The sequence below is a fragment of the Talpa occidentalis genome, unplaced genomic scaffold (genome assembly GCF_014898055.3).
Source record: "Talpa occidentalis isolate TD23 unplaced genomic scaffold, MPIMG_talOcc4v2.1, whole genome shotgun sequence".
NCBI classification, from domain to species: Eukaryota; Metazoa; Chordata; class Mammalia; order Eulipotyphla; family Talpidae; genus Talpa; species Talpa occidentalis.
In genome coordinates, this window is record NW_026555331.1 from 153,513,151 (window position 1) to 153,525,966 (window position 12,816).

A 12,816-nucleotide genomic window follows, 5' to 3' on the forward strand; every position below is an offset into this window, starting at 1 on the left:
CTCTGGGTGATTCCAATTAAGTTCTGAGAACCATAGGCTATAGCAAAGCCTTACCACACACAGGTGCACAGGAGTCACCTGGGGCCTGATAGGCAGGTCTGTGCTCACCTGAGGTCCTACAGATCTTAGAAAGCTCCCAGGTCAAGTTCAGGTGCTGCTCCCCAACCACTGCACTTTGGGGACCAGGAGCCTATGAATTTCTTACTGGCACTGAAGAGACTAACAATGCAGCAAACGCCAGCTCTGACCCTCACAGCTAACCCCGAAGAGCAGCTGTTACTGACACTTCATCGTGTCATCCAAGAGACTGAAAGTCAACAGAGAATCCTGTTCTCTGAAACAGTTAACATCTGCACACAGGGCTTCAGGAGCTTATCCGATCCGCCGTGTGGCTTGTGAGAGCCGCAACGGAGCCCAGCGGGAGCTCTCTTTGGTGGCTGTTTTCTAAGCTGACACCTAGCCTCTCCTGCGACAGTGCCACAGTGTGGAATTTTCTGGCCACGGGGAAAGGAATTTGCTCCTTGTACAGAGGCAGAAAACTGCTGGGGGCGGGGTGGGGCCCATGGGCACCAGCAGAGACAGGAGACTGGCTAGAAGTCTTGGGAGGAGAGGGCTCGGAGCTGCATTTTAGCAGATAAAAAGATGTCGGTCAGATGCAAAAAAGGAGAACAGAGGAGGTGGGAAGCAGCCCGGGATCACACGGTGTGGAGAGCTAGACAGGCACTTGGGGGTCCTCAGTTGTTCAGTGTTCCTGGGGGCACAGGTCACGATGGTGACAAATGTGACTGGAGAAAGCATCACTACAAAGATTATATGACTCTACCAGGTCCACACAGTCCCTACCGAAGAGTCACACGAAGCAGAAACAAGGAGCAAGCCAAGCCAGCCCTTGCTAAGGAAGAGCTTCATTCCTGATGCTAAGACGGCAAGTGCGGACAATGGAAGGTTCTGCTCCACCCCATCAACTAAAAAGTCAAGAGTTACAAAACCCAGCTTGAGAAGGACCGCAGGAGAAGTTTCAGCAACGGCCACGCAGCCTGAGAGAGGTGAGGAGGCCAGGCAAGCCCTTCCTGTGACCCGCATGTGCTGGGTCTGGAAGTACATCGAGGAAGTTTGGAGAAACACGGGGGATAGTCTTACTCTGACAAGATCTCTTCCTGCACGTGAAAAAAATGAAAGTAGATCCAAGGTCGCTTGATCACATAAAGCAGGCACAGCGATGCACAGAAGAGGACAGAGAGGAGCGTCTCTGCCCATCACAGTGCGTGAAGCACAGCAGACACCCAGAGAGTGGCCTCAGGCGGGCCTTGGGGAGGGGGGTCATTTCAAAGAGGCCAGTGGAAACCGTGTCCTTGCTGACAACAGACACGGCCCTTTACTTCTTGCGCCCCGATCATGTGAGGGCAGGCAGCGGCCGGCACCAGCTGTGCTCGAGGGGAGCAGGGCCCCTCATCAGTGCCTCTGCTGCCTGGAGGCCGCGGGGTCTGAGCACAGTGCGCAGCACTGGGAGAGAATCGCATCCGCCCGCTGACTCAGGAGTGGGCACCACCGCAGTCTCTGTGCCTTCTCACAGGTGTGTGGGTTCAGGAGGGACCTGCCACACACGGGGCGGGTCTTCCTGGGTTTCGGGTGCCCGGGAGGCTTCTGGAACCACATGCCCCGCCCCCAGAGCGCCTGTGCCACAGGTGTTTAATTTTTGAACAACACTGTGAACAAATTATCACGTAACGTAGCTTTAAGCAAAGCCATGGGGCCCATGGGGGTACAGTGAATACCGACCCCTTAGAGCCAAAGGTGGCCATGCTGCGCTGACGTCAATGTGGTGGTGGGCGTTAAGCTGCCGTAATTTAAAACAAAAGCAGGAGAAAACAGAAAGCTCTGATTTCCACGAGCTGCACTTACCGAGGCCTCGGCCGGGTTCTGCCTCTCGGCCGGCTTGTGATCCTTCGCACCGTCGTCTTCCGGACAGACGCCGCCTTCGGGTTTTGGATTTAAAAGGGAAGATGCCTTTTTATTTTTCAACAGATGCTTTAGAAGTTCATTGCCTGAGTCTCCTTTGACAGTGGGGGCCCCTGCAGAGCAGGGAGGGCTCTGCCCCGAAGAGACGGGCTCAGCCACCAGTTTCTCTTCAGCCTGACTCCCAGCTTGCTCCTCCGGCTTCGGCCCATCTTGGCCCGGGCCCTGCTGGGGCTCGGCAGTCTCCAGCTTCACCTCCTCCGCCGCGGTAGGTGTAGCCACGGCCGGCCCAGCCACTTCTGTGTCTGCGTCAGGCTGCTGCTCGGGAGTCCCTTGCCGGAAATCTACATCGGGCGGGTTGCGCTCCGACTCGGCACCTGGCTGGCCCGCCACCATGGCTGGGGCGGGAGGACCAGCGGATCCCGGCAACTCCGGCTCACCCTGGGGGGCAAGCTCGCTGGGCGTGCTCACGGTGGGGGTGGAGGTGGCCTCTGAGACGCTGGGGGTCGAGGGGGCAGTAATATCCGAGTGGGGCGTTGACGGCTCCTTGGTGGATTCTGCATCATCATCTTTCTTCTTCTTCCTTGTTCGTTTCTTTTTCCCCTTTTCTTCTGGGATGATATCAGAATACAGCTGGATGAGAGACTGGGCTGTTCCGGGGAAACTCTGTCCATGGGTCCCCACGGGGTCCTGGCTACAGGGAAGGGCGCTACTTGAGACTGGAGGTGCTGCAGGTAAGGCAGCTGTGAAAGGGGGCCTGGCTGGGGACTGCTGGAAGCTGGCCCCGGAGAGACCTGGGTGGGCCGGCTTCACTGGGTGGAAGTCTGGGCTTCCGCCGGGCATGGAGGGTGACTCGGAAACAAAGGAGGGAGCTCCCATCTGCCTACGCTCACCAGTGGGCAGGAAAGTCTGGGTAGGGGGTGAGTTCATAGGCCCCTGGGGCATGTTCTGCGGGGGCAAGCCCTGCCCAGCTGGAGGCTGGTGCTGGGGGGACTGTTGGGGGGGCCTGGGTGGGGGCATGAAGTCGCAGGGCAGCTCGGAGCCGTAGAAGGGCATTTGGGGCACGGGGGCACCGCGCGGCTCCAGCTCCAACCGCTGCTGCAGGGCCCGCTGTCTGTCCACCTCCTGCATGAGCTGGATGCGCTGCCGTTCCTGCTGCTCCCGCAAGCGCTCCTTGCGTTCCCGCTCCTGAAAGCCTTCGCTGAAGGGGTTGTTGTCATCGAATTCCACCCGTGGGGGCGGTCCACTCTGGGGGCTTGCATTTGGCACTGGCCCTGGGGTGGGCGTGCAAGCTTTTATAGGTAACTGGGTCAAAGGGGGCTGAATCCTGGGGGTGCCGAGGGGGAGATGAGCAGGGGTGGTGGCTGGCTGCCACCCAGGCAAACTGGGCATCCTGGCAGGGCTGGTGTGGCCGGACAGGATGGCCGGGTGCTGCAGCTGCTGGGGCACCAGGGGGAAGCCGGGCTGGCTCAGGGTGGGAGGGGCAGCCCCGGGCCCCAGGGGCGGCTGTGGCTGGACCCCCGGCAGGACCCCGGCAGGGGCCAGCGCGCATTGCTGCTGCTGCTGCTGCTGCTGCTGCTGCTGCTGCTGCTGCTTGATCCGGTAATCCTCGATGAGCTCGGCGTGCTCCTTCTGCTGCTTGCGGATCTGGATAACGAGAGTCAGCGTTACCCGTTTGTCCACACTGCGGTATAAAGCGGAAAAACTGGCTGCTGATCACGATGGGGCCTCCCCAAAGCACAGCTGGGGCTCAGGTGAAACCCACACAAAACAGAAGCAACACCAATGACCACCAGCTTCTTAACAGCAGGACTTTTCTAATGTCGTCTTTTAAGAAAATGTCTTTGTATGTGAAACATTTAACACCAGACTTGAAATACTTTTCTGAACTAAATATTGAAATCTTCCTTTCCAAGCTAAGTATCGTAAAGATCACATAAAGGCTGGAAGGAATTGGCTACTTCTGATGTCTTAGAAGTTATGTCAATGCACAGAGTTAAAATAACTCTGAACTCAAACGTCATTTGAACCTGACTGAAAAAAGGAGATTGGTAAAACTTCTTGAAATTAGTATAACGTAGTGAAAGAAAAATTCTGGAAAATGAACATGCTCTGGGCATTATTCTGAACAGTCTCCAGCAAACCTCCAACATGACGACTGACTGTGAAGGTTAATTCCCTCCCTCAGCCCTTGCAGCCACATGCCCGGTGCTGAGGGCTGATCTCCACAGAGGTGGCCCGGTCCTGCACATTCACACCTCACTCCGAAGACTGGGGAAGATCCTGGAGGGGACGACCTTGTCCCTTAGCGTCTGGAATCACGCAGAATCACGCAGGTGTTGCCCAGAGTTTTGACGTATGGATGGAACACAGTGACGGAACTAGCTTTTCCACTTTTTGCCAGATTCCAGGCAGACTAGCCCCTTCCCTGCGGCATCACTCCCTCCTGACCAGCTTGCTGGTCAGAGCAGAGGACTCACCACTGAACCAAGCACTTAGAACAGCACCTAGAATATTCATTCATGGCTTGCCCGGTCAGCATCACCAGGTTGTGGCAACCACACAATAACAGATGATATACTCATTTTTCCAGTTCAGCATTAGCTTTTAAGTAGGATTTGCTCCATGGGTCTGCAATAACCAGACCCGGACCCATCATAGGTAACTTACAAAAATATACCAGAAGACAATGATAAAAACGCTAAAAATACTTTCTAAGAAATACCTGGCCTTAAGAGACTGTTTACCAGCAATAAACATGGGCCCGAGAATACCTTTAAAAGGAAAATAAAGCTCTTATTCTGGAAATGTGCTAGTTTTAAACAACAGCAATTAGATTATAATCATCTTTTCGTTGGTTCTTTATTTTGGAGGCTACCGCTTAGAGGGGAGGCAACTGAGCCCACATCCCGAGTTCAGTAGCCAGCTGAGACTGAGGACAGTGACCACCACAGGGCAGGCCAGCGTCCTCGCAGGAGGCCACTGCCACCGTCCGTGGCTGGAAGGAGCCTTGCGTCAGTGAGCCCAGGAGTGCAGGCCACGTGGGCACACCCCAGCAAATCTGTGCCCTCGGAGCTTCTCTTTCCACCAACGCTTGCATGACTTTTCAACTTCATTTTAAAAATTAAAACTGGGCCTCCCCTGGTGGCGCAGCGGTTGAACACTGGGTGCGAGGCTGCCCGCAGCCTCTGCAGCGCCAGTTCGATCCCCAGCCACCGGTGAGGGTCCCACTAAATAAATAAATAAATAAATAAATAAATAAATAAATAAATAAATAAATAAATAAAACTGACAATTAAAAACAAAATAGACTTTTGGAGGTGTACAATTCTGTGAACCTTAGCACGCTGCCACCACCACAACCAAGACGCAGAAAGTCAGCCAGAAAACCCCCTTGTGACAGCCTGTCATGGTCAAAGCCTCTGGGCCTGTCCCCATGCCCTGGCCACCCAGGGTCTGTGGCCCATCTTTCTTAGGAGCGCTCTGTAAGTGGAGAGGGTATGTAGCTGTCGGGACTAACTTCTTCTCAGCACAATGCTCTTGGGATCCTGGTTGTATCAACGGCTCATTCTTTCAGACCTCGTAGCCAGGTGGGCCACACTTTATTCAGCTATTCACCACTGAAGGATTCTGGGAGTGTCTCCAATTTTTAGTGGCCATGGATACAACTGCTATAAATACTAGGGTTACAGGTCTTTGCATGAACCCAAGTTTTTAATTCACGTGGGTGAAGACCTAGCACTGGACCTTTAAACTATTTCAAACACTATTACTAGTTTATTTTAAACTTCACTTCTTTTTAAATATAATTGTTACTCCAGCGTGTGTGTTTTGAGGAAAGCCTGGTTTCTGATGGATGGTAACAGCAAAACGGTTTTATTTTTCCAGACTGAGTCCTTTACATCTTAAGATGTAGCAATGTGTTTTAAAATCAAGATATTGAGAAGAAATCATAGAAACAACCATGATTCAAATTCTGTATCTGAAACTCCACTAAGAACCAGAGGAGATGGCAGAGTAAAGGTAAACTCCAAGTGAAAAGACACCTCTGGGTTCCCTGGCTGGTACTGCCCTCGATCCGGGCCCTCCCCACAGCTCTATCATCAAAGCCAAAACTCAGAACAGGTTTTTGGTGGTGGAAAGCATGGAAATCCCTGAGCTAGCCCCAGAGTTTGTAGTCGGATAGTGGAAACAGTCCTTCTAAGGATGAGCATCAGCCCTTCCATGGCATTCCCAAAGCCCATGGCTCCAGGGGGAGGACCAGGTTGCTTCCCACTCTCATGAGAGTTCTCAGGGCTTCCCCCCACCAGCTCTCCCACCACCCCCACCCAATACGCTTTGTGCACCATTTTATCCCAAATCCTGCACCACGGCGAGTGACAGGCCAGAACGCTATCACTACAGCGATGTTCTGTTTGGCATCACCTGCTCCAGCTGCTTCTGGACCATGCTCTGCTGTTCGGTGACATGCTTCAGCTGCTCAGCGTCTTCTTCTGGAAACTCACGCCCGGCTTTCTTGGCTGTACGCTGTTTAGCTGAAAGGGCCTTCTTAGATTTTCTGTGCGCACCAATTTGTTCTTCAAGGTATTTCTGCTGCATCTGGAGAAGCTGCTGGGTGTCCTGAAGCCACTCCTCATACTGCTTACGCTGTGAATCATCTGAGGGGAAAAATCAAAGATTCATCTGTGCTAAGTCTGCTGGGAGTTTGCGGAAAAGTCCAACACAGTGAGAGTTACACAAATTCATTTTATAAGGAAATGCAGTTTGACCATGACCTTGTCACAGATATTTTGAAAGCACAGTACTAAATTTCAGACCACAATGGACTATAAAGTAGAAGATTTCAGAAAAATATTTAATGAAGAAAGCAAGTTTTTAGGACAGGGTCATACAACCTGAGTAGGCCTCGAGTAAGCCCTCTGAAAGCAGGTGCTTTCAGCACGTGGGATGTTCTCACGACTGAGCTACCAGGTTCTCTGACCCACAGTCATACTGGGTGTTGTTACACATGTACGCTGTGACTCAGACCTACAGGCTGAAGAGACCGCTGGCCCGATCCCGCGCAGGGACCCAGGCAGGTCTGGGAGGGCAGCTCCCGCGCTGAGGGCCCTAAGCTTCAAACATTTCCCTGCTTCTCAACAGTGAGAGAATCTCCCACACTGGAAGGGAGGGAATCCAGAATGTTTAAGAAAGGACCAATCAAAATTTATGTTTTATAAGGAAAACATCTATGTTAAAACAATGACAATTTTATGACTTGTGTAATTTGTATTTGTGTAAATAAGCCAAAGTAAGGAACAACTAACCAAGTACAATCCTTCCTTCTTTTATGACTGTCACTAATATCTCCCCAAATAGTTATATCTCTTCACCTTGTACCAGGAGTCTTTCTTTATTCTTTAAGGGCACTTTACTTCACTGATGCCAAGTCCCCTCCCCATCAGCCCCCAAAAAGGTTTTCTTATGGTAGTGAAATTCTGAATAAACCTTTTTGACTATCAAGACAAAGAAATTAATAAATACAATTCCAAGGACATTAGCTGAAAAATTACATCAATGTAAACAGAATATTGTCATACAGTAAGAATCCAGCCAAAGCCAATGGGCACAATAAAGCCAGAAAAAGCCAGTTGGTCAAAGCAGTTTACTTGTTTTCAATGCAAATGTGTTCAAATTATAATAGTAATAATTTATGCAGGGGTAATTTCAAAAGGTCAGACTTTGGGTTTGTTCCTAAACCCAGAAGTTCCAGTACATGTATGAACTTGAAATCTAGTCTAGTAAATTTGAAGGGCATTTTTCAAGAACAGGCTTTTTCACAAGATTTCAGAAGTTCTGCTTCTGGTAGAATGAGACCTACCGCAAGGAAAGCCTTTCTGGTTTCTGGAACCAGGAGAGCAGAGGTGAGCAAAATGAAAAATAACGGTGAAAAAAAGTTAGCTAAACAGTCTGAAGATTTCAGAAAGGTTCAGTTTGGGGAGAACTCGGACTGCTATTCTGAACCACCTTGGGGTCCCTGAAGGGAGCGAGGAAGAACTCGCGGGCATCCTGGACCACCTCCTTCACACATGCTGCCAGCCCCATCACTGCTAATCTGCGCCCTGGCACTCAGGCAGACCGTCGCTACGGCAACAGGTGGCTTAGCTCTACAGACTGTAAAGTGCCCGATCTACATACAAAACTGCAACAGTACTGAAGAGAGTGGGAAGATGGTATCTTCTGTATTAGAGTATTTATCTCTAACTGTAGTTCTTCATGCACAGAGAAAATAAAGCAATGAAAATACATGCCTTGAAGAAGAGACGCTTCATAGGGCAGTGGTGTTTCGTAGGAGAGGGCACTCAGACTAGAAGTAGCACAGCTAAGCTAACCCCACGTTTTGAGAAGAACACAGATGTAGTGCCAACAAGCAATCCCCAGAGAACATGTAACTTATTAGATTTATACTTACTGACAAAGCCTGGACCAAAATTTGGAGGATTAGGCCTAGAAATCTGATGTGTTATACTGCCATCCTAAAATAAGTAAAATTTACAAATAGGTTTATTCCACATTTCAGTTAAAGGGGAAAAAAACTTTAAAAAAAAAAAAAAAAAAGAAACGGAAGGGGGAAACCCTCTAGTTTCCTACACCACCTTTGATTTTTATAAAAAGCAAAATTATTTAGTGTGACAACCTAATTTTTGAAAAGCTACAACTATCTCTAAACCACTATATCCTAGATTTCAAGTGAGTAACAATTATGTTTGAGGTAAGGGATGATTCATCAAAAATGTTAACAGTGGGGAAAAGCAAGTACATTCAGTGCTTAAGCAGAGGCCCACATAAAACCTCGCCTTTGGATGAAATCTACCTAGTCTCTTGTACAAGCACGGCCTATGACATGGGCTCCAGGGCTATTGGGTTCCGCTCCACAAAACAAAGCCCTGTGTGAGCCAGGGACCCTCACATGCACAAATAAGATGACAAATACACATCGACTCGGGATTAGCCTTCCTTTCTGACTGCGTGTGCGACTCCCTGAGTGAGTGAACAGGTACGGGTGATCTTACAGCTCCCTGGCAACACTCGGATGGACAAAGTTAACTGATAAACAGTATTAACAAATATTTACTCAGTCGTTCTGATTTCTACTGGACGTGAGCTGAATATAGGGTAACAACTCTGAAGCACGTGCCACCAGTATCACACACAGTCCCTGTCACACTGCAGAGCAGACGGTGTCACACTTGACAATTCAGAAAACAGGGTAAAGAAGTTGCCCAGACTGTCACAGTGAACTTGCAGTGGGACTGGGGGTTGTTCTGAAACTCAGCTATGAAGGCAATGCTTTTCCCACTGTGTCAGATGGTGTTTCTCTCTTGTTTAATTAATGAAAATCATATGACTATCAGCAAAATAAATTTAAAGCACAACTGACAGGGCAAAATAGGAAATTCCAAAAAGTCACAGAGAAGGTAGTTTTCTCTTATTTCTAGGCAGGTACATGGAAAAAAAAAAATCATTGGAGAAAACATGAAATGAGCAGTTCTGCTGTCCTGGACACTGCTTGACACTATTAAATACTTAGATCCTATACTTAAAATTATTGTAAGTGCTGAATATGCAAAAAACCAAATTATTCCAATGGGTAAATGGCACAGCATGACCACAGCTAATTAAAATGAATTGAATCAATATTTTCTACTGTTCAGAGCAGCTTTACGTGTTAAATATAATGGGTTAATTCCAAAATGCAGGTCATGACAAGGTCTGGAGTTGAAGGTAAATAAAAGCAAAACCAAAATCGCTGAGCTTCCCTCAGCTTCCCTCCACGTGACTCTCCATCCTTACACAGGGGAGTCCTTCCCAGAAATTATCACCCGCTTTTAACCTTAATCGGTCCTTCCTTTACAAGGGAGAAATGCCCTCCCGTCTGCTGGGCCCGCTCTGGCGGGTCTAAGCCCCACCACCTGCAGCAGCACCGCCAAAGGGCCTGGCGAGTGCTAGGGAGAGCAGTGGTACCTGAGCGAGCGCCTGCGGCAGGAGGTTGTGGCCTTCGCTGTTCTGTGCCCCGGGCGCTGCGGGGCCGGCAAAGGGGAACCTGGGGAGGAAGCACGCGTGTCAGCGACTGTAGAACCGCACTCGCCCACACCCGGCAAAGGTCTCCTCCGCGGGAGGAAGCGTGAGACTGCCTCGCCTCACTGAGACCGTCCCCTGGGCCGTGTGAGCCCACCACACCACCTCCCCCGGCTCCCTGGGGCTCCCCGGGAGGCCGCCTGAGGCTGCAGCAAGGGCCCTCCCACAGGCTTTCTGTTAAGTGCCTCACGAGAGACCCTGACAACTGCTCCAGGTCTTCTGGATACAAAATACTGTGGTGTTTCATTATATAAAATGTGTTTTATCATATAAATTGAGATTATTTCTTGATCCCAACATTAGCTATTTCTGATAACTTAGATATTTTGTATTCAAAAACAGAAAAAGTACCTTAATTAAGAAGTTTCATTTTTGTACATTTCTATATCTAATGCTAAATCAAAAATCAGTCACTGACCAAGAAGAAATCTCTACAGCTGCAAGTATCTGGCTAAACACTCTTCTAATCAGTCACAGAGCAGCCCTCAAGGCCCCAATAGCACAGGTGCGCGAAGCACCTGGCCCACAGCTCTCCTCACCTCTTGCCCACCCCACAACGCGCCGTGATAGGCTCCAGGTTCCTGGCTGCTGTCGCTCCCACCACGCCCTCACTGGAGGAGCCGCAGGGTGAAGGGTGGCATTGTGTTCCACCGGCACATCACTCAGTCAGGGAGAGGCTGCCAGAGCCGGGGTCTCCTCCCGAGGCCCACCACGTCACCGCGTGCCCAGCGAAGGGCGGTGCCTTCTGACTCTTACTAGTGGCTCTGCTGCCATCACTGACAGACTCATTCTCTTCATGGCCAAAGGGGAGCACTTTCCTTGTGGGTCATTTAGGTTAAGGGTCCTTTAAAACTGCCACAGTCATACGACCTTATCTAAACTGGTTAGGAAGTAGACACACCATAACTTTAAAGTTTTAATGACTATATTTCAAACATAGTTGATTTCCATTATTATGCTGTTTTTGCATTTGCCTTCCAATTTTATTGCAAAATGTTCTGCGAAGGACTGTCCAGAGGTTCACAAGGTAAAAAAGTTAGCCCCCGTGGCAGACAACAATGCTGAGATGCTGCTCAACAGCGAACCTCTTTAAGAAACCACAGACTCTATGTGGGCCTGGTTCTTAGTCATCATTTCCAAACAGCCAATGAGAAAGAAATACACTTGTAAGGACTCCCGGGTCACCTTAAGAATCCTGGGTGTCTAAAGTTCACGTGGATCTTATATTCATTTCCACCACCATCCTTACTCCTTTTTAAAAGACAAGGGCTTTAACAAGATAATGAGGCTGCGTCCCCACGACTGCGAGAAGGACTCTGGCAGCCACCGACACAGGCGCACGCATGCAACGTCTCAGGGCCTCTGGCTGAACCCATGAGCCTGCCCCTCACAGGCAGAGCTTTCTCAGCATCCACAAGCACAACTTAGGCGACACTGCCCCCGCGGCTCTTTCCTCCCCCAAGGGGTATAAACACCCCAACTTCAATGAGTCAGAGTCAGGCAACTCTCAGTCGCGTTGAATGCACGCTTCCCATTTTTCCGCTAGCAGTTACAGGACTTACAAAATCTCCAATTCTTCACTTTAAATGTCTTCTTAGCTATTCCTCATGACTAGTCATGAAATACCCTATGCTCCTCAGTGTGGTTCCTTTGGTGGGATAACAGGTCGTTACTGGCTTCAATAAACTGCTTTCTCTCGGGCCTCCCCGGTGGCGCAGCGGTTGAGCGCTGGGTTGCGATGCTGCCCGCTGCCTCTGCGGCGCCGGTTCGATCCCCGGCTGCAACCCGGCCACCGGAGGAGGGTCCCACATGGCGTGCAGACTTCTCCTGCCGCCCGCTGCTCCCCTCAGCAGTGTACTTCGGTCCTTCTGCCTGCTCTGCTCCCCGCTCTGGCTCTGGTGAATTCTCTCACCCTCCCGCGCTTCTGACTGTACCCAGTGCATGTATAAACAAAACAAACAAACCAGCAAACAAATAAATAAAGCATGCCTCTATTAAAAAAAAAAAAAAAAAAAAAAAAAAAAAAAAAACTGCTTTCTCTCAACATAGCCCACTGACTACTACACCCTTTTCATCTTCTTATCCACTAGGGTGGAAGATCTCTGTCCCAAGGAGCTCTCAGTTAGCACTAACCATTCTAAAGGTATTTACAAGAACACAGGCTTCAATGTTTTCAATTTCCTTATTAAGTATGTTGTTCTTCAAGCTTTTCTGGGCTGTTTTATGCTTCCCTTGAAACTAATGAAATTTAAATCCTTGCATTTCTATAGCATTTTACAACTGATCATATTCAGCTGACATGACAGCCAATCTAAATATTTACTGTTCACTCCAAGAATATGACCTGAGTTTCTGTGTGCTCTTTCCAAGCACCAGCGATAACTTCATGAGCTTCGTGGCGTGCAGTAGGAATGTGAGACATCTCTACTCACCTGCTCATCACCATCGGCGGCATGCCCATATTGCTTTGTGCCATTACTTTATTTATGCCTTTAAGGGCCACCATTTTGGCCTTCATTATAGGATCTGTAATTGCATCAAAATCTGAAGGAGAAATATATTTTCAAGTTACTGATTTCATAGTACTTAGTTCAAGTCTCACAAAGAGGTAAAATAACTATCACCGATATGATGTAATTTATAGATTCTTACTTCTTACTATTTAATAATCACTATAACAGGCTTCCACATGAGAGGGAATTACGAGATGTTTAAGAACCCTGTCTCAGTGATTCAGAACTG

The 12,816-nt window shown here is 49.3% G+C and overlaps 1 protein-coding gene across 11 annotated transcripts in view; it reads right to left on the bottom strand.

The window, feature by feature from the left end:
* KMT2C (lysine methyltransferase 2C) overlaps nucleotides 1-12,816 on the bottom strand; it is a 181,217-nt gene that overhangs the window by 18,440 nt on the left and 149,961 nt on the right. For all 11 annotated transcript variants that reach the window (XM_037516187.2, XM_037516195.2, XM_037516170.2 and 8 more), the window contains exons 39-43: nucleotides 12,507-12,618; nucleotides 9,961-10,039; nucleotides 8,408-8,471; nucleotides 6,382-6,614; nucleotides 1,903-3,603 (exon numbers count right to left, since the gene is read on the bottom strand). In XM_037516187.2, the coding sequence (XP_037372084.1) occupies nucleotides 1,903-3,603; nucleotides 6,382-6,614; nucleotides 8,408-8,471; nucleotides 9,961-10,039; nucleotides 12,507-12,618 (2,189 nt within the window). The remainder of the gene's footprint in view (nucleotides 1-1,902; nucleotides 3,604-6,381; nucleotides 6,615-8,407; nucleotides 8,472-9,960; nucleotides 10,040-12,506; nucleotides 12,619-12,816) is intronic.